This window comes from Artemia sp. Qi Xiang Cuo, chromosome 13 (genome assembly GCF_049724085.1).
Source record: "Artemia sp. Qi Xiang Cuo chromosome 13, ASM4972408v1, whole genome shotgun sequence".
Taxonomy (NCBI): Eukaryota; Metazoa; Arthropoda; class Branchiopoda; order Anostraca; family Artemiidae; genus Artemia; species Artemia sp. Qi Xiang Cuo.
The window spans coordinates 16,473,540-16,497,771 of NC_142806.1; the positions used below are offsets into that span (position 1 = coordinate 16,473,540).

The 24,232-nt window shown below is 35.9% G+C and overlaps 1 protein-coding gene and 1 long non-coding RNA gene across 2 annotated transcripts in view; one reads left to right on the forward strand and one right to left on the reverse strand.

Annotated features, from left to right (window-relative positions):
- The window catches only part of LOC148945010 (uncharacterized), a 540,330-nt gene that overhangs the window by 397,823 nt on the left and 118,275 nt on the right, over positions 1 to 24,232 (forward strand). The window lies entirely within an intron of this gene.
- Positions 1 to 24,232, reverse strand: part of Mccc2 (methylcrotonyl-CoA carboxylase subunit 2) — a 149,554-nt gene that overhangs the window by 32,735 nt on the left and 92,587 nt on the right. Inside the window, exons 2-4 of the mRNA XM_089099414.1 lie at positions 22,148 to 22,401; positions 19,694 to 19,934; positions 15,355 to 15,533 (exon numbers count right to left, since the gene is read on the reverse strand). Coding sequence (XP_088955540.1) covers positions 15,355 to 15,533; positions 19,694 to 19,934; positions 22,148 to 22,401 — 674 coding nt within the window. The remainder of the gene's footprint in view (positions 1 to 15,354; positions 15,534 to 19,693; positions 19,935 to 22,147; positions 22,402 to 24,232) is intronic.

Sequence of the window (24,232 nt, forward strand, 5' to 3'; positions counted from 1 at the left end):
CACCCAAAAATGTAAAAGGTATTAAACAATACAGAATGGGATCTTTCTGCCAACTAAAAAGTTGTTATACTACAAATGCGTTTCCGAGCTAGAAAACAACTGATGTTACAAAAAATAAATTTACATTTTTCCAAGTAGTGCAGAAGTTTGTGTATTTTTGGCCTTCAAAAAGAGTAGAGGGGACGAAGTACCCTTTTCTCTCCCCTGCCAGATACCATGTTGCCTTGACTTGACTTTATTCACCAGAAACGATACAAAGGAGACAGAAAGTCAACTCGTTCCGTCTCCCTTAACAATAAAGAAAATAAAAAATAAATTACACTTCAATAAGTGTCACGGAGCACAGAGGAAAAGAAAGAAAGGAAGAAAGAAGAAAGAGAAGAAAAAAGAAAAGAAAGAAAGAAAAAAAAAATATTGACTCACGGAGATAGGGATGGGATTTACAAAACAAATTATAAATAAATCAATAATACATTCAATCCCCGCTACTTTAGGCGGAAAGGACTACCTCTTCCAATTTCTTTATATATATATATATATATATATATATATATATATATATATATATATATATATATATATATATATATATATATATATATATATATATATATATATATATATATATATATATATATATAGTGATGGTGATTCCCTTGCTATATTAGATGATAGCTTACATTTGTTGGCAAGCCAGAAAAGAAATTTACTTAGTGGCTTAAAGGGGAGGGGTGTCTTTAGGCCTCTCCCAATATCTTTTTGTTTGACTGCTTCGTCAGTATTTTGATATACTATTTAACAAAATACTAAGCTACACAGTCAGGTATATATATATATATATATATATATATATATATATATATATATATATATATATATATATATATATATATATATATATATATATATATATATTCATAGTCTCTATTTAGTCTCCGGAGTGATAACATCATCTTTTTTGGATCTAGTGAACTTTAAAACCAGCTGTGAAATTGTATTAATTCAGTGCCTTGAGCTATAATATATTCAGTGAACTTGAGGATTATTTCACAGGATTATTTCTGCTACGGATTATAATCTAAGGTAAACTTATTGATATGGACTAATTGCTTTGTTTGGATTATTAATACGGTAGCAACAACAGTTCAAATTTTAAGGGGAAGGAAAGAAGGGAAAGAAAAGGATAAAGGAAAGAAAGAAAAAGGATTATTTGGCTAATAAAAATAGTTTAGTAGCCAAATTCTCATTATTTTTTTCGCTGATTAGTGACAGCCTGTGCAGAAGAGAGCGGGAGCAAACACAAGAGCCGTATCAGTACCGGCCGGATATTGATCCTTAAACTCCTGGGGAAAGACAATTTGGGTATCCGCACTTCCCACAGGTTTTGTTAGCTGTATCTCGTCAGCATTCTTTCTGTGTAGTTCATTCAGCATTCATTCACCCAAGAAACGAGTAAATAGCCAGAGGCGATACGTATATTTTTGCGAATACTTTCTGGACCGGTTTTGGATGTGATTAAGGACTTGGATTGTTAATTTTTGTGACATCATTGGGTACGATTGGACTTAATTTGGATAGATTATAAGCGAAGAAAAATGGCAAAAATCAAGTATTTATATAGCCCTTTTTTAAATTTCATCCAGCGTTCACTTAACTTCAAAGATATTCCCCATGAATCGGTTGTAAGCACTGCCGTGAGATTTTTTGACAAGGAATCTGTCACACAAGCCGTAAGATTTATTCGAGATCAATTAGATGAAGATGGAATCATTTTGAAAGAGCGTTGAAACACAATAAATATATCGGTTTTTGCAGAAGATGAGATTCATGCTATGAAGGAATTGGACGCAAAGGGCGATTTCCCTTTCAAATTCACTATTTATGATCCATCTGAGACTCCTTCCATACCTCACGATGTATTTACCTCATTAACATGCAAACTAAACGAATGTGGTGAAAAAATGAATGCATGGCTGGACCGATGCAACGCCAGTTTTGTCACTAAAATGTGGCCTACTCCCAGCGAATCTCTAAGTATCCCGCTTCACGTAAAAGAAGCACCACCCGAAATCTATAAATCGTGCCAAAAGCAGAAAGAATTTCTTGATTCCAATGGTGCATCCGGAAAAGTACAGAAGGTAGTTACGAGAAGCGATACGCTGGTGTTGTATGTTAGAACCGAGCATGATGCAGAAGCTATAGCTAATAGCATAAAATCGAATTCCGCGGCTGTAGTTAAAGTCCATAAACCGAAATTCCTGGCAGTGACTAAATTTGTCCCTGAAGATACGACAAACGAGGAGATTGAGTCTGCTATGGAAGGGATCCAAGAAGCGAAACGCTATGGTACTAGTAAGTCAGTCAAGCTAACATTCAGAGACAAAGAAGCTCTTGAAAAAGCATTGAAATATGGCGTTTACGTCGGTTATTGCCATATCAAGGTGGACAAATATGTTGCCGCCCCTCTGAGGTGTTTTAAATGCCAAAAGTTTGACCACTTGCAACGAGATTGCCCTAACAATGCGAAGTGTTCCAGGTGCTCCTGCGATCACGAAAACCCTAAAGACAATCCATGTGTCCGTGACACTAAATGTGCTAATTGCTCTGGAAAGCATCCATGTTATAGCTCGCAATGCCCGGTTTATAAAAGACAATTAGAGGCTAGATCAAACAAACGTAAGCAATGAATGCAACTATCTCGCTTTATAGCAGAAATATATACGGGCACGCTCCACACAAGCTGTCTCTTTTAAGTGATCTAGTAACCAAGCATAGCATAATATGCATTCAGGAACATTTGGTAACAGCCGATCATTCAGCAATCCTTGACCGATTTCCAGGAAAGGACTATTTTTTGCAGCCTGCTATCCGCAACAGCTCAGTTGGCAGGCCGAGTGGTGGAATCTTGATCATTGCAGACTCCAATTTGCAATGCACGCTAATTGATTCATGCGATTATTTTTCTGCGATCAGAGTTCCTGGTCCAAATGGCTTTATAGTCATATCAGTGTACCTCCCCACAAATTATCGTGATGTCCTCTCAGAAAGGCGTTACACGAAAGCTTGTGCGAGACTCAGGAGGTTGGCCGAACAATACAAGTCAGAAAAAATTATTATCTGTGGGGACTTCAACTGTCAGCTTCTGGATGATGATCGTTTTTTCACCATATTAAGGGGGTGTCTACCAGAAGCTATGGCCCCGGTTCCAAAATCCCGGTCCTTCACGTTTGTTCACAGCGCATCCCTGGATACATCAGATATCGATCACTTTTTCGTAAATTTCCTACTTCCGACCGGGATTAAAGCCATTGTTGATTCGGAACACAATTGTAGCGATCACCTTGGGATTAGCTTAATGGTACCATTCTCCACCTACAAGCGGTGCCCCGGGCGATCATGGTTTATCAAGAGTGAATGGCAAAGGATAGATCAGTCCTTGTACAAAGATATTCTTGACTCAGCTCTTGCTAAAATCAAAGTACCGTTCCACCTGCTAACTCATGGCCAAAATGAAGACAGACTAGCCCTGAACATCTTTTGCTCCGAAATTGTTCATTCGATGAAGCTTGCGAAATCTGCTGCTGTTCCAGTGGCAAAAGTGTACCCCAACACTCGTAAAAAGGGATGGGATAACCCAAATATCAAGTTTGCCAAGAAGAGATCCAAGTTCTGGTACGAATTGTGGAAGGATTGCGACAAACCCCGCTCTGGAGCAGTTTTTCAGTGTTTTCGACATGCCAAAAAAGAATTCAAACGTACTGTCGAGAATATGCAAGTCCAGCAAGTGGAGAAGTTGTCTTGTGATTGCAGGAGTGACCCAAACATCTTATGGAAGCGATTCCAATCTAAAAGGGCCGACGCTGATGTGCAAAGTCCCATTCCTGATGAAAGTTGGGTAAACCATTACAAGGACGTGTTTGCGCCACCACCCAACGAGCTGGACTCCGTATATAAATCTAAGTTAGATAGGCAATTAATCAGCGCAAAACTCCGCCACACTGATGTCATTGTTTCTAAATGGCATATTGAGATAATTGTGAGAAAATTGAAAAAGAACAAGTCTCCAGGGCTCGATGGGATCACTCCGAGGCACTTACAGCACGGCCCAGAATGTCTACATGAGTACTTAGCCTTACTATTCCAAATGAGCATCGAGCAGGGACTCACACCTGCCAACTTTCATGGTTGCCGCACATCCAATATTCTGAAAAAGAATCGAGATCCCTTGCTTTGTAAAAGCTACAGACCAATCTCAGTTTCATCGGTTATCAGCAAAGTATTTGAGAAGGTACTGTTGCCCCATATTACGTCGCACGCTCTAATGGGAGACAAGCAACTTGGATTCAGAAATGGGTTGGGCTGTGGACACGCCCATCGGCTACTAAGAAGAATAATGAGGTCTACATCTTTAGTTAAAGAATCATTCTGTGCCTGCAGTGTCGACATTTCCGCTGCGCTCGATTCTGTCGTCCACTCGCAAGCAATGTGGCGCCTCTTGGATCCAGGAGTCGACCCCTGCATTGTCCTTGTTCTCAATGACTGGTACTCCCACACGCATATTCGTCTAGCTTTGGGATGGGAAAAAATTGCCGGTCACCGCAAGCAAAAGCTTTCGGAACCCATTCGGCTCTTCAAAGGAGTTCGGCAAGGATCTGCTCTAAGCCCTATCATCTTTAATTCTGCGATTTACTCTGTAACTAGATTCGTTCGTGGGACCTTCTTTTGGAGGGCTTGGATCTAAGTTTCATTTCTTATGCAGATGACTTGTTGCTCCTAAGCAGCACGCTGAGGGGTCTACAAGAGAATCTTCGTCTCTTAGTGACCCTATACCGAAGAATAGGACTACGAGTCAACATAGAGAAAACCGAATTTATCGTTTTTAGCGGCACCAACTCGACCAGTTCCAATCTTGTCCTTGACGGTATCGGAATCCAGCAGTCCCAGTCCCTAAATTACCCTGGTATCACGTATGGCCAGACACCTAGGTCAACTAGAGGCTTGTTGGCTGAATCAGTCTGTAAATCTATCCGCTCAGCATATGCAAAAGCTGTCAAATGCAAGTGGTCATTTAATCGATTTATTAAGTCAAAACTATTCAACGCCGTCGTCTCTCCTGCCATCTGGTATATATCACCCTTGTGGGAAATGTTGTCCCTCACCGAGCGTCGAAAAATACGAACCACGTACTACAGATTTGCAAAATTTTTGCTGAGACTTCCACTAAGATTTCTAACACGGAGATCTCATCCATATATGGAATCCTTGATCCATCAACCAAGGTGATTGATCTAGAACGGAGAGCCTCAAGACGATCCCTCAGTAAACTCTACGACTCACCGCTGACTCAACTGTTTCAGTGAATGAAATACCTGTATTTAATTTTTAGTGTTGAACATGTTTTTCTTCATTTTTTGTTTCATTTTGTACTCCGCTTTTTTTTTCTCCATTTCTCCATTGTAAGCGGGCATAAATAAATATATATATATATATATATATATATATATATATATATATATATATATATATATATATATATATATATATATATAGTGATGGTGATTCCCTTGCTATATTAGATGATAGCTTACATTTGTTGGCAAGCCAGAAAAGAAATTTACTTAGTGGCTTAAAGGGGAGGGGTGTCTTTAGGCCTCTCCCAATATCTTTTTGTTTGACTGCTTCGTCAGTATTTTGCTATACTATTCAACAAAATACTAAGCTACACAGTCAAGGTGCCCACATAAATATTTCATTAGAGAGGATGGAGGGATTCATTTAAATGCGAGTTAAATGAACGTTCGTAAATGAATTCTGATTTACTAACGACTCAGACACTCAGTGTCATAAAATACCTGCCGAAGAAGGAAATAATTATCTGAAAACTGTATAAAAATTACGTTTTTTGGGATCAAATTCTTTCGAGTTCCTCGATTTTTGGTCTCGATCGACCTCTTAGTAAAATCTTGGCTCTTGGCCCTTCTCATTCTTAAGCAAAATTTAAATGACATATCAGTCACATATCGGTCTCAAGAGTATCCTTTCTAAAATCAAGCACACTGTGGAATCAGGATCAAGATATCGAGTTTTACACTGGTAATCTAAATTAAAAACTACTGCATCTAGTTCCCCCTGACTCATCTAGACACGTAATCTTCTACATAAGATAACTACATCATACTCTGATCATCACTGATAATAACTAATCTTCTACAGAAGAAAATCACATCATACTCTGATCATCACTGATAATTACTCATCTTCTACATAAGATAATCACATCATACTCTGAGCATCACTGATATTAATTTTTCTTCTACATAAGATAATCACATCATACTCTGATCATCACTAATATTAACTAATCTTCTACATAAAATAATTACATCATACTCTGATCATCACTGATAATAACTAATCTTCTACATAAGATAACCCAATCATACTCTGATCATCACTGATAATAACTAATCTTCTACATAAGATAATCACTTCATACTCTCATCATCACTGATACTAATTAGTCTTCTACATAAGATAACCATATCATACTCTGATCATCACTGATATAAATTAATCTTCTACATAAGATAATCACATCATAATCTGATCATCACTGATATTAACTAATCTTCTACCTAAAATAACCATATCATACTCTGATCATCACTGATAATAACTAATCTTCTACATAAGATAATCACATCATACTCTGATCATCACTGATATTAACTAATCTTCTACATAAGATAATCAAATCATAATCTGATCATCACTGATAATAACTAATCTTCTACATAAGATAAACATATCATACTCTGATCATCACTGATAATAATTAATCTTCTACATAAGATAACCACATTATACTCTGATCATCACTAATAATAACTAATCTTCTACATAAGATAATCACATTATACTCTGATCATGACTCATAATAACTAATCTTCTACATAAGATAATCATATCATACTCTGATCATCACTGATAATAACTAATCTTCTACATAAGATAATCACATTATACTCTGATCATCACTAATATTAACTAATCTTCTACCTAATATAACCAAATCATAATCTGATCATCACTGATAATAACTAATCTTCTACATAAGATAATCACATTATACTCTGATCATCACTAATAATAACTAATCTTCTGTAGAAGATAACCACATCATATTCTGATCATCACTGATAATAGCTAATCTTCTACATAAGATAATCACATCATACTCTGATCATCACTGATATTAATTAATCTTCTACATAATATAATCACATCATACTCTGATCATCACTATTCTTAACTAATCTTCTACATAATATAATTACATCATACTCTGATCATCACTGATAATAACTAATCTTCTACATAAGATAATCACATCATACTCTGATCATCACTGATAATAACTAATCTTCTACGTAAGATAATCACTTCATACTCTCATCATCACTGATACTAAATAGTCTTCTAAATAAGATAACCATATCATACTCTGATCATCACTGATATAAATTAATCTTCTACATAAGATAATCACATCATAATCTGATCATCACTGATATTAACTAATCTTCTACCTAAAATAACCACATCATACTCTGATCATCACTGATAATAACTAATCTTCTACATAAGATAATCATATCATACTCTGATCATCACTGATAATAACTAATCTTCTACATAAGATAATCACATTATACTCTGATCATGACTAATAATAACTAATCTTCTACATAAGATAACCATATCATACTCTGATCATCACTGATAATAACTAATCTTCTACATAAGATAATCACATTATACTCTGATCATCACTAATAATAACTAATCTTCTACATAAGATAATCATATCATACTCTGATCATCACTGATAATAACTAATCTTCTACATAAGATAATCACATTATACTCTGATCATCACTAATAATAACTAATCTTCTGTAGAAGATAACCACATCATATTCTGATCATCACTGATAATAGATAATCTTCTACATAAGATAATCATATCATACTCTGATCATCACTGATAATAACTAATCTTCTACATAAGATAATCACATCATACTCTGATCATCACTAATATTAACTAATCTTCTACATAAAATAATAACATCATACTCTGATCATCACTGATAATAACTAATCTTCTACATAAGATAATCACATCATACTCTGATCATCACTGATAATAACTAATCTTCTACATAAGATAATCACTTCATACTCTCATCATCACTGATACTAAGTATTCTTCTACATAAGATAACCATATCATACTCTGATCATCACTGATATAAAATAATCTTCTACATAAGATAATCACATCATAATCTGATCATCACTGATATTAACTAATCTTCTACCTAAAATAACCATATCATACTCTGATCATCACTGATAATAACTAATCTTCTACATAAGATAATCATATCATACTCTGATCATCACTGATAATAACTAATCTTCTACATAAGATAATCACATCATACTCTGATCATCACTGATATTAACTAATCTTCTACCTAAAATAACCATATCATACTCTGATCATCACTGATATAAATTAATCTTCTACATAAGATAATCACATCATACTCTGACCATCACTGATAATAACTAATCTTCTACCTAAAATAACCATATCATACTCTGATCATCACTAATATTAACTAATCTTCTACCTAATATAACCATATCATACTCTGATCATCACTGATAATAACTAATCTTATACATAAGATAATCACATTATACTCTGATCATCACTAATAATAACTAATCTTCTGTAGAAGATAACCTCATCATAGTCTGATCATCACTGATAATAGCTAATCTTCTACATAAGATAATGACATTATACTCTGATCATCACTGATCACAGATTTTAGTATTTGGGAACTAAAAATTTGCAAACGTACCATTGTAATCATATTTTACTGCATTGTTCCCATTCTATTCCCATTCATTCTGTGTTTTAATACTTCTAACCCTGCTCCTTCTTTACATGTGGGTACAATGCTACTCAAGTGTGTCCCAAAGTTGAAATGGCTTGGGATTACTTTTTCTTATACACTTTCGACTACATGCTCGTCTCTGGTTGCTAGTGCTCTGCAGTGTATTCGCTTCTTATATGGTAAAATCAGCCACCGCGGCTTATGTAAACTTTACCATAGTTTTTGTTCTCCTGCAATTATTTTTCTTTCCGGTTTGCAGCCTCTAATGCACAAAAAAGACCGTCTTCAGCTAAGGAAAGGCTATTTTAAATACTGTAAATTCTTGCTATATTTGTCAAGGTGGTACAGAAATCACAAGATTATGTTTCATTTTGGACTTATCAACCCTGTAGTACCGCTTGACAACATCGCTAAGGATCTGAGAACCAGTACTCCAAGGAAGATATGTGCCAGTAACCCCCTCACTTATTTTTTCCAGATTATTGTTTCTATGGATATTGTTAAGTTATCTATGTTGTGTTTTCCTTATTATTTCCTTGTGGTTAATATTATTTTGTTTTTTTCTTTTTTTACTCCGCATTTATTTTATATTACGGGTCCCAAATAAAGTTACTTACTTACTTACTTAAACTTTCCAGAAGGAGGGGGCTTACACAAGTTTCTCAAGGGGGGGGGGGAGGTTGGAATAAAATGTATAGCCCTTTGTTTTAAGTGCGTATAGCGTGTTGGACCCTTTCTGGCAGGAGAAGCTGAAGACGGTAAGGGGAGATAGTGAGAGGAGAAAGTAATTAAATGGAATTAAACATTAAAAGCTTAGCTTTAGCAATCATATTTTGATATTATGTTGCCATTATATTTAGTCGATACACATAATAAGAATGAATGAATGACTGATTTTATTGCCAATAATCAAGTAAGCAGATTTACAAAGATGGAGCATGAAAAGAAAAAGAAATAAATAAAGAAATAAAATCACATACACAATATTAGAAACAAAAGAAAAGATATACTTCAATCAATACTAAACAAAAACTTAGTACGCCACTAGTGGAGTACTATGGCGCGATACATACAGTGGCGGATCCAGCGGAGGGGCGAGGGGGCGCACGACCCCCCCCCCCTACCGTAGTCTAAATTAGTGTAATTTACTTAAGTAACTCAAGTTTGCGTTAATTAAACTTGCTCCTAACGCAAGTTTATCGGATGAACCTATTTTGCCCCCCCTCCCCTAAATTTTTTTATCAGTTCAACCTATTTTGCGCCCCCCCCCCCATAAAGAATCCTGGGTCCGCCGCTGGATACATAGTGTTGTACTGACCTAATGTGCACTTGAATTGGCTAATTCTCTGGCTAACATTATAAAAAGGTCCGCTATTTTATATTTTTCTAAGACACGACCGCTTTTCATCCATGGAGGGAGATTCAAAAGGTGTTTTCCATACTTGAAGAACGTTGGACGTTTATTCTTTTCAATCAGAAAAAATTCAGAAAGGAGAAACCACCAGAAAACGGGGCAGTACAAAAGCGTAATAAAGCCTTGCAAAGACAAGACGATTGTACAGATGTTTGCAACAAACCAGCATACCCTACACTTTGTCAACTTTCTCAGGGAAATGCCAGATCAGTAATTTAAGCGTAGACTTAAAGGAATTCAGTACCATAAAGAATCAGCCTATCTCATCCATTATAAACTTGTTTAATTTGTGTGGCCAAGCTATTGGCCACACAAATTCCCGAAAAACAGAACACCAATCATGATTATCAAAGAGCTTACGTAATGACTGAAAAATTCTACATTAACAAAAACCGTCTTCCTTGTTATTTATACCATTTAACTAATCCACCCCCTTTTTCCTTGACCACTATTACCATATTTCTTTTTGCTGTTTGTTTTGACTCTGAACCGTGAATTGGCCTATCTTGACTTATGATAAGTCATTTTCTTGGAAATAAGTCTTGTCTAAGTTAACACATACCAGGAGCGTCCATTCATGAAACTATAGGGAGGGGAGACAAAATATGTTTCTTAAAAATCTAGGGGGTAATTTTGCTCTTTTTTTATGTTAATGCATTGTTTTGTGCCTGATATAGAGATATTTAGCTTTAGGGAAACTTATATCATTAGGAAGTGTAAATTTTCTTTTTTCGATCAAATGGAGCAGAAGTTTCTTTTTAAAATTCAGGATAGGGTTGTCCGTAAAAATAGTCTAGTAGGTTGTCCGTAAAAGACCTGCAGCGAAAATTCCAAAAATCCCCTTAAAAAGAAATGTCATTTGATCAATTTGACAGCTCTTCGAATTTTCTGTGGATCAACCCGCTTCGATAGAAAACTTGGCCAACACAATTACAATATCTTTTCAATCAAATTTCATAATCAAATCACAAATTCCCAATATATTTCAATAACAAGCAGTCCATTGGGAGAATTCGCTAATGACCCTTTGCCTTTGAGACAGTCAGCCGACGTTGAGGCTCATAAAATAATGTTTAAGGTATCAAATCCTCTTAGGGACTAGGACTCAATAGTTTAAGGACCTCTTAGTTTAAGGACTCAATCGGTAGACCGGGATTTGTAAGCTACCGATATGAATATTTTATTCCCCTCATATTTTAGTTGGTTTGTAGCCGTTTTAAGTTTAATGTCAATTTTTACTTTCATTCCAAAAAAAAAAACAAATTTAGATTTAATTTAATATGTTAGGGTGGTCTATGAAAATAGGAAAATGTCCAATGGTCACGTTGGATATACATTAGCTAGAAAAGAAGAAGCTGAATAAGTTGTTGTGACACGGATTCATTTTTAAATTATTACCATATATCAAGTTGTATTTTATACCTATAATGTTGATTATAAGAATATGATTTTTTGAAAGTTTTTTTGACTAGATGTTTCCTAGCTGAAATGACACCTAGTGATGAGGAAAAAACAAAAAACAGAAAAAAAAATTATTCTTTCATGAGTATTATATGCCACCTGGGGAAAGAAGGTATTTGGGAAGGGTTAGAACGAATAGTGGTCCTTACAACTCAGGGGCGGACCCAGGATTTTTTTTTAGGGAGGAGGACGCAAAATAGGTTGATTTGATAAACTTGCATTAGGAGCAAGTTTAATTAACGCAATCTTGCGTTAATTAAGTAAATTACACTACTTTAGACTATGTTAGGGGGCGCGCGCCCCCATTGCCCCCTGGATTCGCTACTGTTACAACTGTCCGACGTGTGGAGTGGGAGGAGTTTCGAGAAAGAAAATTTTTGTAGTGGATGAAGAGGATGAGCCTTGGGTGGAAAAATTGTTGGGAGACGGGTGTTTTATTAGTATTGAGAATCTGGCACGGTTTATTCATGTGGGTATAACCCATCGAGAGGGTAATATGTGATGACTTTGTTTGTTTCTTTGTATTAGTGTTTTTGAACGGTTTTCTCTGCTATAATCATTTTGATCAGAAATTTGAAAAGAATCCTTTTATTGTATTTGTATGTTGTTCTCTTTTTTTACTTTTTTTTTGTGGCCATGGCACTGTGGTTTTTTTTATTTGTTTCAAATATACGATGCTATACTATAGTTTATGTGGCCCACCCTTGAATAAGTGGTGACCGATTAGAATGGGTCCAGTACCCCCAAACTATTTTTTTTGTGTACGAGGGTTTCCTTGACCCAGGTAGTTTCAACCGATTGAAGAACATAAAAAGCTTTTCGAAGCTTTTTCGGGGAGTCAAAATTAGTTTTTCTTTTTGTCTTGTGCACTGGGGTCCTGTTGATCCAAGGATTTCAGGATAGTTTTGAGCCAATCAAAAAGTTTTTGGCCCTTTTTGGACCTCAATTTGGTTGGAAAGGTGTCCCCCTTCCCCCTTCCATGGTTTTTACGTTCCTCTTGGCCCAGGAACTTGTGGCAGTAAGATTTAAACTTGCCAGTGAAAAAAAGTTCCACAAGTCAAAACAAGCCCGTATCCAGGCCCCTGAACACCCCTCTACCTCCCAATAAAGTGTTTGGTCCCCTCAGCTTAGGCAATAATTCATGAAAATTTCAAGCCAATCAAATAAAAAAGTTTTAGGGTCATTTTCGGGCCCATGTCCCAACTACAAATGATTTTCCACCCCTTTACGGACCTACGGATACAAGTTACAAGCCAAGCGGAGAAAATTTTTTGGCCCTTTTTCGGACCCCCTTTTACGGGAGGGGCCGTGCCCAAAACCGTTTTTTGGCACATTAGGTTCGTCTTAGACCAAGGACTTACGGTTGAAAGTTCTGAACTGGAACGAAACGTGTTTTTAGGCCATATCAGGCCCCCCTAACACCCTGATATAGGGTGTTAGGGGGTTAACACTCTAACACAGGGAACGAGTACTAAAAGCTTCAAGCTAATCAGACAATTAAGATCAAATACACCCCTCTTTTCCTCAACAAAGCCTATCTGTATTTCCAAAATCAAGCTTTTCGGGATATTTTCATTGAAAAATACCTTTTGTTTTTGGCATTTTCATTGAAAAGAACACCAAATTTTCATTGCCCCCTTGCTTGTAAAAAATAGGTTTGCACACACACACCCCCTAAAATTTTCGCGAATTGACACAAATTTTCCCTCCTAAGATTCTCTGGCCACTCCTTCCACACAAAGTGACCAGAAGGGTAAAATAAAATGATATATTGAAGGCACATTGCTCTTTACTTATGCAATGACAGAGCGGTGCCTCTGGTGCAAGCATCTGCAAATACGAGTGATAAAATACAAAAATAAAAAAGCAAAAAAAAAAGAAACGTAAATAAAGTAAAAAATAAATGGACCTAATTCAAGGCAATGGAAATTTCCAAACATTTTGACTGTTTAATTGACAAACACTGTCACTGGACATTCTCTGAAACGTTGAATATCCATAAGGACATTTTCTTAACTAAAATATCCTAGAATTAATGAATGAATGGATTTTATTTCTCACTGAAAGGAACTTAATGTCACTAGTGTAGCAATAAATACTATTTACTACAAGAAGATCATTAACACACAGATAGGAATGGACTTAAATAAACATTACGCATTTATACAATTGGACCTTTTTTTTCTTAGCTGCTTGGGAACTGTCTCAGCGTGCTAATTTCCTGTTCGCTCGTGGAAACCGAAATTTCAACAAAAAAATTGTCACTAGGAATCTTCGAATGTGAGCAAAGCTTTAAATAAATCTTAAATCTTCAAAACGAGTTTTGAAAATGCAGCACGAAGTGATAAAACACAAAACCCACCTTCAGTCATTTTTTAAATGAAGATAATTACAGGTTTATTTTTATTTTTTAAATTTTTAAAATAAAATTTATCAAAAATTTTCCCAATAATTTTTTTTTTAGAATTTTATTAAATTGTTAGTAAAGATTTTTTATTAGTTTACGATAACAGAAATGTGAACTAACAAAAATTTCCTATTAAATATTCGAAGGAAATATATTAATTTGGTAGGAAATTTAGGATTAAGGCGTTCAGATGCGAGCAAAGATTTAAAACATTATTTCAGTCTCCAAAACAAAAATAAAAAATTCAATACGAAGAATGAATAACACAACCATTTCATTTTCTTAAATGAAGCTATTTTCAACTCGTTCTCATTCTTAAAATTCGGCACTCAAAATCCGTCAAAAATTTTCGCCAAAGACGCTCCGCATTGTTGGGAAATTTTACTAAGCTTGATAGTAAAGATTTTCTATTAGTTTGCGGTAACAGAAACGTGAACTAACAAAAATGTCCTATCAAATATTCGAAGGAAACATATTAATTTGGTAGGAAATTTAGGAGCAGTGCCTTCAGATGCGAGCAAAGATTTAAAACATTATTTCAGTCTCCAAAACAAAAATAAAAAATTCAATATGAATAACAAAACCCTTTCATTTTCTTTAATGAAGCTATTTTCAAGTCGTTCTTATTCTTAAAATTCGGCACCCAAAATCCATCAAAAATTTTCGCGAAAGACGTTCCGCATTGTTGGGAAATTTTACTAAGCTTGATAGTAAAGATTTTCTATTAGTTTGCGGTAACAGAAACGTGAACTAACAAAAATGTCCTATCAAATATTCGAAGGAAACATATTAATTTGGTAGGAAATTTAGGAGCAGTGCCTTCAGATGCGAGCAAAGATTTAAAACATTATTTCAGTCTCCAAAACAAAAATAAAAAATTCAATATGAATAACAAAACCCTTTCATTTTCTTTAATGAAGCTATTTTCAAGTCGTTCTTATTCTTAAAATTCGGCACCCAAAATCCATCAAAAATTTTCGCGAAAGACGTTCCGCATTGTTGGGAAATTTTACTAAGATTGTTAACAACAATTTTCTGACAGCTCGTAGAAGCAAGCCCCAAGGCAACTAAACATTTCCATTTCTGTAGAGGATTACCTGCAATGGAGATTAGCTCCACCTAGATCCTCAGCTGAGATTTCTTCTCCAGTAGCAGCTTTCACAAGAGGTGGCCCGGCGAGAAAGATGGTTCCTTGTTGTTTAACAATTACACTCTCATCGGCCATTGCAGGGACATAAGCTCCTCCAGCTGTACAACTCCCCATCACAAGCGCTATCTATTTTGAGAAAAGAAAAACAGAAGAATTGGTATTTCAAATGACTGGAAGAGGATTTAACACCTATTCTTATCCAGTCACTTTAGCCAGAATGGGGTTAGAATCTTGGAAAATTAAATAGTCAGCCATAAACTCATATAAACTTTATTATAGCACTCTAAAACTTGTGCTCCACCTTTCGTAGATTGGCTGCGACTACAGATTTCAAATTTTTTTTTCTCAGTTATTCTAGGCATTTTGAGTCTGGAAGAAATTTTACTGAGAGGTGTGGACACAAGCATTGTTCACGAGCTGCCTAGGGGAAGACAACTATTTCAAGAACTCCTTTATGGAATTGTGACAGTTGTTCTAAAAAAAAAATATTTCCTATTGTACTATATTTTAATAGCAGTTTTCCAACAACCGAATTTTGAATGGGCTGATTTAATACCTATCGGGGCTGAGTTTTCCCGGATGGAATTTTGTCTTTGTTGAGTTTTTCTCGGCATGTGAGAAGCTGCAGCTTAAAATTCATTGCTCCGAGAGTGAATTTCAACTGCACTGCCTGACAAGAATTGATGCTTTGAAACTACTTTTCCGAAGTCTCAATATCTTGTTAAAAAGGTTTTTAAAAGGGTAACAACTGGATGGGTTAAAAAACTGGAGAAGGGGAAGGTCCTGTCGCAAGTATTATACTCTTAAACTGTAGGGGAAAGTAGCAGGTCCCTACGCTTCCTTTGTTTTACCCTTCGCGAAGAAGTCAATGTCGTTTTTTTTAAGAACAAAAGACAATCAAGAACTCCTTTATGGAATTGTGACAGTTGTTCTCAAATAAAAATCTTTACTATTGTACTATATTTTAATAGCAGTTGTCCAATAACCGAATTTTGAATGGGCTGATTTAATACCTATCGGGGCTGAGTTTTCCCGGATGGAATTTTGTCTTTGTTGAGTTTTTCTCGGCATGTGAGAAGCTGCAGCTTAAAATTCATTGCTCCGAGAATTTCAACTGCACTGCCTGACAAGAATTGATGCTTTGAAACTACTTTTCCGAAGTCTCAATATCTTGTTAAAAAGGTTTTTAAAAGGGTAACAAGAGGGGTTAAAAAACTGAAGAAGGGGAGGGTCCTGTCGCAAGAGCCGTAGCAATACTTGCCAAGTATTATACTCTTTAACTGTAGGGGAAAGTAGCAGGTCCCTACGCTTCCTTTGTTTTACTCTTCGCGAAGAAGCCAATGTCGTTTTTTTTAAGAACAAAAGACAAACTTACAACATGGAGAAAAACCTTGTGAGGACAACCAAGTAATCACACAACCAGCTTCCAACCCATAAGGACCCTGAATTATATGAGTCCAAGTACTATTCCCGAAGAAGAAGAGCCCAAAAACGAGTCAACACCTATATTGTATAACACCTAAAATTGTACCTATAAATTCATACAAATCCTATTTTTAGGAGATGGGGCTTCCAAAGAGAAGTCAGATACCTCAACAAATCCCTTTTCGATATTATCTCCTTGCGATAATTGTTCTCAAATAAAAATCGATATTATTGCACTATCTTATATTACCGATTATCTGAAAACCAAATTTTCCACGGATTGATTTAATGGGGGGAGGGGGTCTCAGGTTTGCCGGCAGGAATTTCGTCTCGGTTGAGTTTTACTGGGTATATGAAAAGCTGCTACTCGAGAATTATTGTCCAATACCAACTTTCACTTGCATCAGTCTTGCAAGAAGGATAATCCCTTGTTGTTTCAACAATACACTTGTCGTCGGCCCTTTAATGGACATGAACTGCTCTGGGAGTTCAACTAACCATCACAAGAACTTTCTGTTTCGAGAAAAAAAATTATATTTTGGGATTGTCGGAAGACAGTTTATACTAGGCAGGTTCAGTCTGGAAGAGTTTAGAGTCACAGGCCGAAGGCGTATATTCAGGAGAGATGACAAGAAGGGAGTTCTTAGGAGACATCAGATGTCTCAAGAAGTCCTCCTTTGTTATTTTTTTCTTCCTGTGATATTTATTTTCAAATAAAATTTATCCAACTGTACTTTCTTGTATTATAAATTTTTCCGGCAACCGATAATTACTTGAATTTATTTTTATTTAGGTTGAGTTTTTCCGGACTGAATTTTGTTTGAGTTGAGTTTTGGTGAACATGTAAAAAGTTACTAATTGAGATCTCTTCTCCAGTAACGGCTCTTTTTAACAGCGGCCTGCCGAGAAAAATGGCCCCTTTAAATTTAACAAGTACACTTTCATCAACCAGGGGCATAACAGCGGCCTGCCGAGAAAAATGGCGCCTTTAAATTTAACAAGTACACTTTCATCAACCAGGGGCATAACAGCGGCCTGCCGAGAAAAATGGCCTTTTTAAATTTAACAAGTACACTCTCATCAACCAGGGGCATAACAGCGGCCTGCCGAGAAAAATAGCCCCTTTAAATTTAACAAGTACACTCTCATCAACCAGGGGCAGAACAGCGGCCTGCCGAGAAAAATGGCCCCTTTAAATTTAACAAGTACATTCTCATCAACCAGAGGCATAAGGTCCTCTGGTACTCCTCTCGTTGCAGGGACATAAGGTCCTGCTCTAGAGCTTCCAATTATAAGTGCTATCTATTTCGAGAAAAAAAGTAATCAATACCTAGAAACCAGGGCCATATCCACGGGAGGGATCTGGGGGTTTGACCCTCCCCCCCCCCCGAAATGTTGGTCCGACTCGTAAAAACATAACAAAAATGAATATATACAAATTTTTGATATGTTTCTTAAAGTTTTTTTTTGTAAGTCCTCCCACCCCAAAAAAATCCTTTTGTAACCCCCCTCCCCCGAAAAAAAAATCCTGGATACTAAAAAGACGATAAAAAAACTATCAAAAGACTATTTAAAACACACCGTTTCTGTCACAGCTAAAGACCGTATCAAACATTTTCAAACTTCTGAAATAATTGCCCAAAATAATTAGCAAAGCTGATCTCAAAGGGTGAATCAGCAGGACAATGTATACTCAGTCACACATTGATACTCAATATCATTGGGCTACTCATTGTACAGCTCACTGTACATACTCATTGCACTAATCATTGTCCTCCTGATCCTCACTTTGGGGGAAGCTTAGCAAATGGTTTTTGGCAATTACCTCAGTAGTGTGAAAATGTCAATATGACTGAAAATGTCAAATATGAAGTGTGAAAATAATGTAATAGAGATGATATGTTAGTCAGTTTTAGCCTGGAAGAGAGTATATACAGGTTAGATTCTCTGGAGAAGGAAACAGAGAAAATATTTGGTAGAACCCTCGGACCTCAAGAGGTCCTTTTTCTTGCTTGTGATAATTGTCTTTAAATAAACATTTATCTCATTGGGCTACCTAATATTAAAGTATAAAGGACATCAGAATATAAATATCCCCTACTGGAACCATCTTAGGTCTATTTATGCCTAATAGCCACGATATTCTAAGATTTTTTTGTTCTTCAAAATTATGGAGTCTTTAGGGTAGCACCACATTTTCGTCTTTGTCACGTTAAACCATTGAAATACAAAAAGCAGAGCTAATTCGTTAAATTTGACTCCTTAATTCGTTAAATTCGTTAACTCCTGTCCGTAAAAATCCGTAATAGACAACTAGACCTTCAAACGCCTTCTTAAGACGTATGGTGACACGTCTTTTTAGCTTTGTTTTTGCTGCCTTTTTACCCACGTTTTCTTTTTTTTAATTTGCTATCCACAACCACCAAAAACTGCATAAATACATATGGAAGTCTTTTTCAAAGAAAATCGAATTCCCGGCCTTTCCTTTCCTTTAGAAACAGACATGGTTTGGTTAAGTTTCTACTAAACCAATTCAAATAAATTATGCTTCTTTTTCACTATCCGTTATGCTTTAGCAGTTGACCGGCAGCCAGGTTTTATATTGGCTGACCAGGCTTTATATTGGCTGACCGGGTTTTACATTGGCTGACCGGGTTCTGCATTGGCTAAGTTTTTTTCGATTAAATTTTGTCTTGGTTAAGTTTTGCACGGCATGTGAGAGGCCACTTCTTGATACTAATACTTCAATAGCGATTCTCAATTGTGGTGGCCTGCATCACTTAACATCACACTTGAAAGAAGACACAATTAAAAAACTCCAGCAAGAAATATAAGTAATATAACAAAAAAAGGGTGCATACCTGTGGTATCCCTTTGGCAGACATGTTAGCTTGATTATAGAAAATTCTTCCGAAATGGTCCCTATCTGGAAAGACATCCGCTTGTCTAGGGAGGTTAGCACCTCCTGAGTCAACAAGGTAGATACATGGCAGTCTATTTTGTTCAGCTATTTCTTGAGCCCTCAGGTGCTTCTTTACAGAGATTGGATAATAACTGCCTCCCTTAACCGTTGCATCATTGGCTACTATTACACATTCAGTACTGAAAAACAAAGTGAAACTGATTAAGGTAATATGCCAGCTACCGAGGTAACAATATACGCTGCATACTATTATTATATTTAATTATATCGTCTTAATTTAAAGAGATATATGACATAGAATACGCCCTAACGTAATTTTCATAAAAAAAAGAAAAGATGCAAAAGCGTTTTAACTTGCTCCTCCCTATATTAATTTATTAATAATAATACGCATCTCTTCTTTTTTTTTTGGGGGGGGGGGGCATATACCGTTTTTCTTAAGTAGCATTAATAGTACCCTTCACCTAAATCCTCATTACGGCTTTAAAAATGCTAAAATACGGGCCAAAAATAAACGATGTCGGTGAAATGGTTTAAGGGCGGGATTTCCCTCTATTTGGTCCTCCCCCCCCCCGATTTCTTCTGGCAACCACGTTCTAACTTGTTGTAACCACCGATTGCATTCCTGGCCAAAGGCAGAAAAACAGGATATCGGTACCTGTACCTGTGCTACGCAGACCATTGGTCAGCATTTTCCGGACGCAGACCATTGGTCAGAATTTTCCGGACCCAGACTATTGGTCAGCAGTTTCCGGACGCAGACCATTGGTCAGCATTTTCCGGACGCAGACCATTGGTCAGCATTTTCGGGACGCAGACCATTGGTCAGCATTTTCCGGACGCAGACCACTGGTTAGCATTTTCCGGACGCAGACTATTGGTCAGCATTTTCCGGACGCAGACCATTGGTCAGCATTTTCCGGACGCAGACCACTGGTCAGCATTTTCCGGACGCAGACCATTGGTCAGCATTTTCCGGACGCAGACCATTGGTCAGCATTTTCCGGACGCAGACCATTGGTCAGCATTTTCCGGACGCAGACCATTGGTCAGCATTTTCCGGAAAAATTAAGTTTAAAAATGCATAAGGGGCCAGAAGGTAATAATATGAAATACAAAGTAAAAAAAACAAAACAACATAATATCCTCCAGGCTTAAAAAAATCTAATTCCAGAGTCTAATTTCTGGAATAAGGGTGGAGGATTGAAAAAGCCAAAAACGATCTGGTAGGTCAAAAATTTGGACTTTCAAATAAATATATGACTGTAATTAAAATACAGTTGCGAAAAGAGAAGGGCTGATCCTGGCTCTTATCTCTCCCCTGCCCAAAACCTCTCCCTCAACAGATGTAATAATACCTCTACCTTGTTTCTCCACGATTTTGTCGGGGGGTTGAGGTGGGTAAGTATTTTGACACCCCACTGGCTAAGCATGAAAAAAACGAGAAAACGTAGAAGAACCAACAAAAAGAAGAAACTGATGGCAGCAAGTTACAAAAGAGAGAAAAATTCAAATATTTCAGTCGAGACCTCCGCTAAAATTTACCTCCTTTTTTTGTTCTCCTGTGTTTTCTTATTTTGTCCCAGGAAAAAGGGAAATAACTGGATTTTTTTAATATAAAAAGGGAAAATAAATTGGATATAAAAAAATCAAAAAGGAAAAATAACTGGATTTTTTTAATATAAAAAGCGAAAATAAATGGGAAATAAAAAAACCAAAAGGAAAAATAACTGGATTTTTTTAATATAAAAAGAGAAAATAAATAAGAAATAAAAAAATCAAAAGGAAAAGCAACTGGATTTCTTTAATATAAAAAGGGAAAATAAATGGGAAATAAAAAAAATCAAAAGGAAAAATAACTGGATTTTTTTAATATAAAAAGGGAAAATAAATGGGAAATAAAAAAATCCAAAGGAAAAATAACAGGATTTTTTTAATATAAAAAGGGAAAATAAATGGGAAATAAAAAAATTAAAAGGAAAAATAACTGAATTTTTTAATATAAAAAGGGAAAATAAATGGGAAATAAAAAAATCAAAAGGAAAAATAACTGGATTTTTTTAGGGGAGAGGTTAAATACAAAATGAGCAAACTTTCATTTAACTATTTACAGTTTATTTCATCGTAGATGTTTTTGGGGGAAATCTTCACTAATCCCCAAGGCCGTACCCAGAATTTTTTTTTTCGGATGGGGTTTTACTCAATTTTTTTTTTCAGGGGGGGGGGGGGTACACAAAGAAACCTAAAAAAAACGCACACAAAATTTGTTTATATCCATTTTTGTACGTTTTGATGAGTCAAACAAACATTTCAGGGGGGGTCAAACCCCCTCTGGGTACGGCCTTGATAATCCCCCCCCCCTGCGTATCAGGAATGAGTGAAACATACTAACCCAGATACCCTTCCAATTCCAGTAATAACTCCACCAGCTGGAACTTCTTCTTTTCCATAGAGCTTATATCCAGCTAACTGTGATAATTCCAAAAAAGGAGATCCTGGGTCTGTTAGTAGAGCAACTCGTTCTCTTGCCAAAAGCTTGCCTTTGGATTTATGCCTACTAATAGCTTTTTGTCCTCCACCTTGTGAGATGACCTCTATTCTAGATCTTAATTCCTCACTTAACTTCTTCATTTGTACATAGTTTTCCTGAAAATTTAATAAGTAATATTAAGCTTTGTTCTCTCTTAGTTAATATAGGGTAAATAATCTTATTTATTTATTCATTATTACCACAACGCACCAGAAGAATATGGTACAGATGCAGGTAACCTGCCACCTTTACTTGTTTACGATGAGCGCTTTTATGTAGAGGAATATTACGCTACAAATGAAGAAGAATTCAATTTTAAAAATATAACAGCTTGCTTAATATATAATTGAATTAATTAATAAATTTACGAATTTCAAGATTGGGGAAAAAATGTAATTTTTTCTCGTTAAGGTAAATAGTATATGACAAAAGTTTCAGACTTAGCGGAGATTTCAAGTTTCTTGTGTCGAGATATCGGCGTGTGTTGTAATGAGTTGACTCAATTAAAACTTACTGATTTCGATTTTCCATGCTGAGTGTCCCGTATTACCGTATTGAGCCATTTATGATGAAAGTTCGGGTATACAGATGGGGTATATGATGAAAGTATACGGTATACGTTCGGGTATATGATGAGAGTTCGGGTGGTTTGAATTTCGGGTGTGTTGAGTCATCCTTTGTCAGTCTTGCTACTATCATTACTTCTCATTAGTGTTTAAAGAAAAAATTAAGTCAAAACAAAATTATATAAAATAAAAAGTTCATAGGAGGTGATCAGAGAGTTGGGAAGGGGGGCTCTGATTAGATGAGTTAGGCTTCTTTGTAAGATGAATTATTATCGATATTTAAAATAAACTTGAAAAGAGAGATTAAAAATTATAAGAAAGAGTACAGAGTATAAGAAGTGTGCATGGCTGTGATTAGTTTCTCGCTGGATAGATGAGGATGAGGTAACACTGAATGATGCAACATTTAAAAGTTAAAATTAGACTTGAAACGAATTTTCAAATTAGAGCCAAAGAAAATACAAAACTCGTAGGAGGTGATTGGGGTACAGCAAGTGTACTCTCAGCATGTAATTACGAAATGCGTTCCCTCACTTTATATCCCCTTTGTTTGTTTCATTTTATGCTGGAATCGTAAGTTTATTTTAGCCACCCGATTTCCCCTCAATAAAACCCTTTCTTGTAGATTCTCTGCCACCATTTTAAAAAAGAATTTAATTGAAAAAAGGAGGCACATTCTCATACCTAAAGGCCAGGCCTTTCTGTACCTACGCTATAGCCTGTACCAAACAATTTGTGATAATGGACTGTAAGTAAGCAACACTCCCTAAAAGTCAAACGACCTTACTGAAAATTATACTATCAGATTCGGCACTTCGGAGAACTTCAAAGTCCAAGGTCCAAGGGATTTCAAGGTCCTATCTGCAATTAATAAAAAGACAAGATTTTTTAAACTGAAAGTAAGGAGCGACATTAAAACTTAAAACGAACATAAATTATTCCATATACGAAAGGGGATGTCCCCTCCTCAACGCCTCGCTCTTTACGCTAAAGTTTTTTATTGTTTTAAAAAATAAAGTTGCGTGACAGAGTTAAACTTTAGCGTAAAGAGCGAGGTGTTGAGGAGGGGACAGCCCCTTTCATATACAGAATAATTTCTGTTCGTTTTAAGTTTTAATGTAGCTCCTTACTTTCAGTTAAAAAAACTTGTTTTTTTTTATTTAATTTCTGAACGTTTTTGAATTAATGCAGCTTTGATTTTGGCTCACCGTACATGAATAATTAGAATGAAATTTGCATATGGATTTTACTTGTTTTGGCTAAATGGCTTTCTCGATTTTTTGTTCTGTCCTTACTTACGAATTAACTTACGCAACGAACTTCTATATTTGTAGGCCTATGTTCTTATTCCGTATATTAGGGAGTAACCCCTAATCAATAC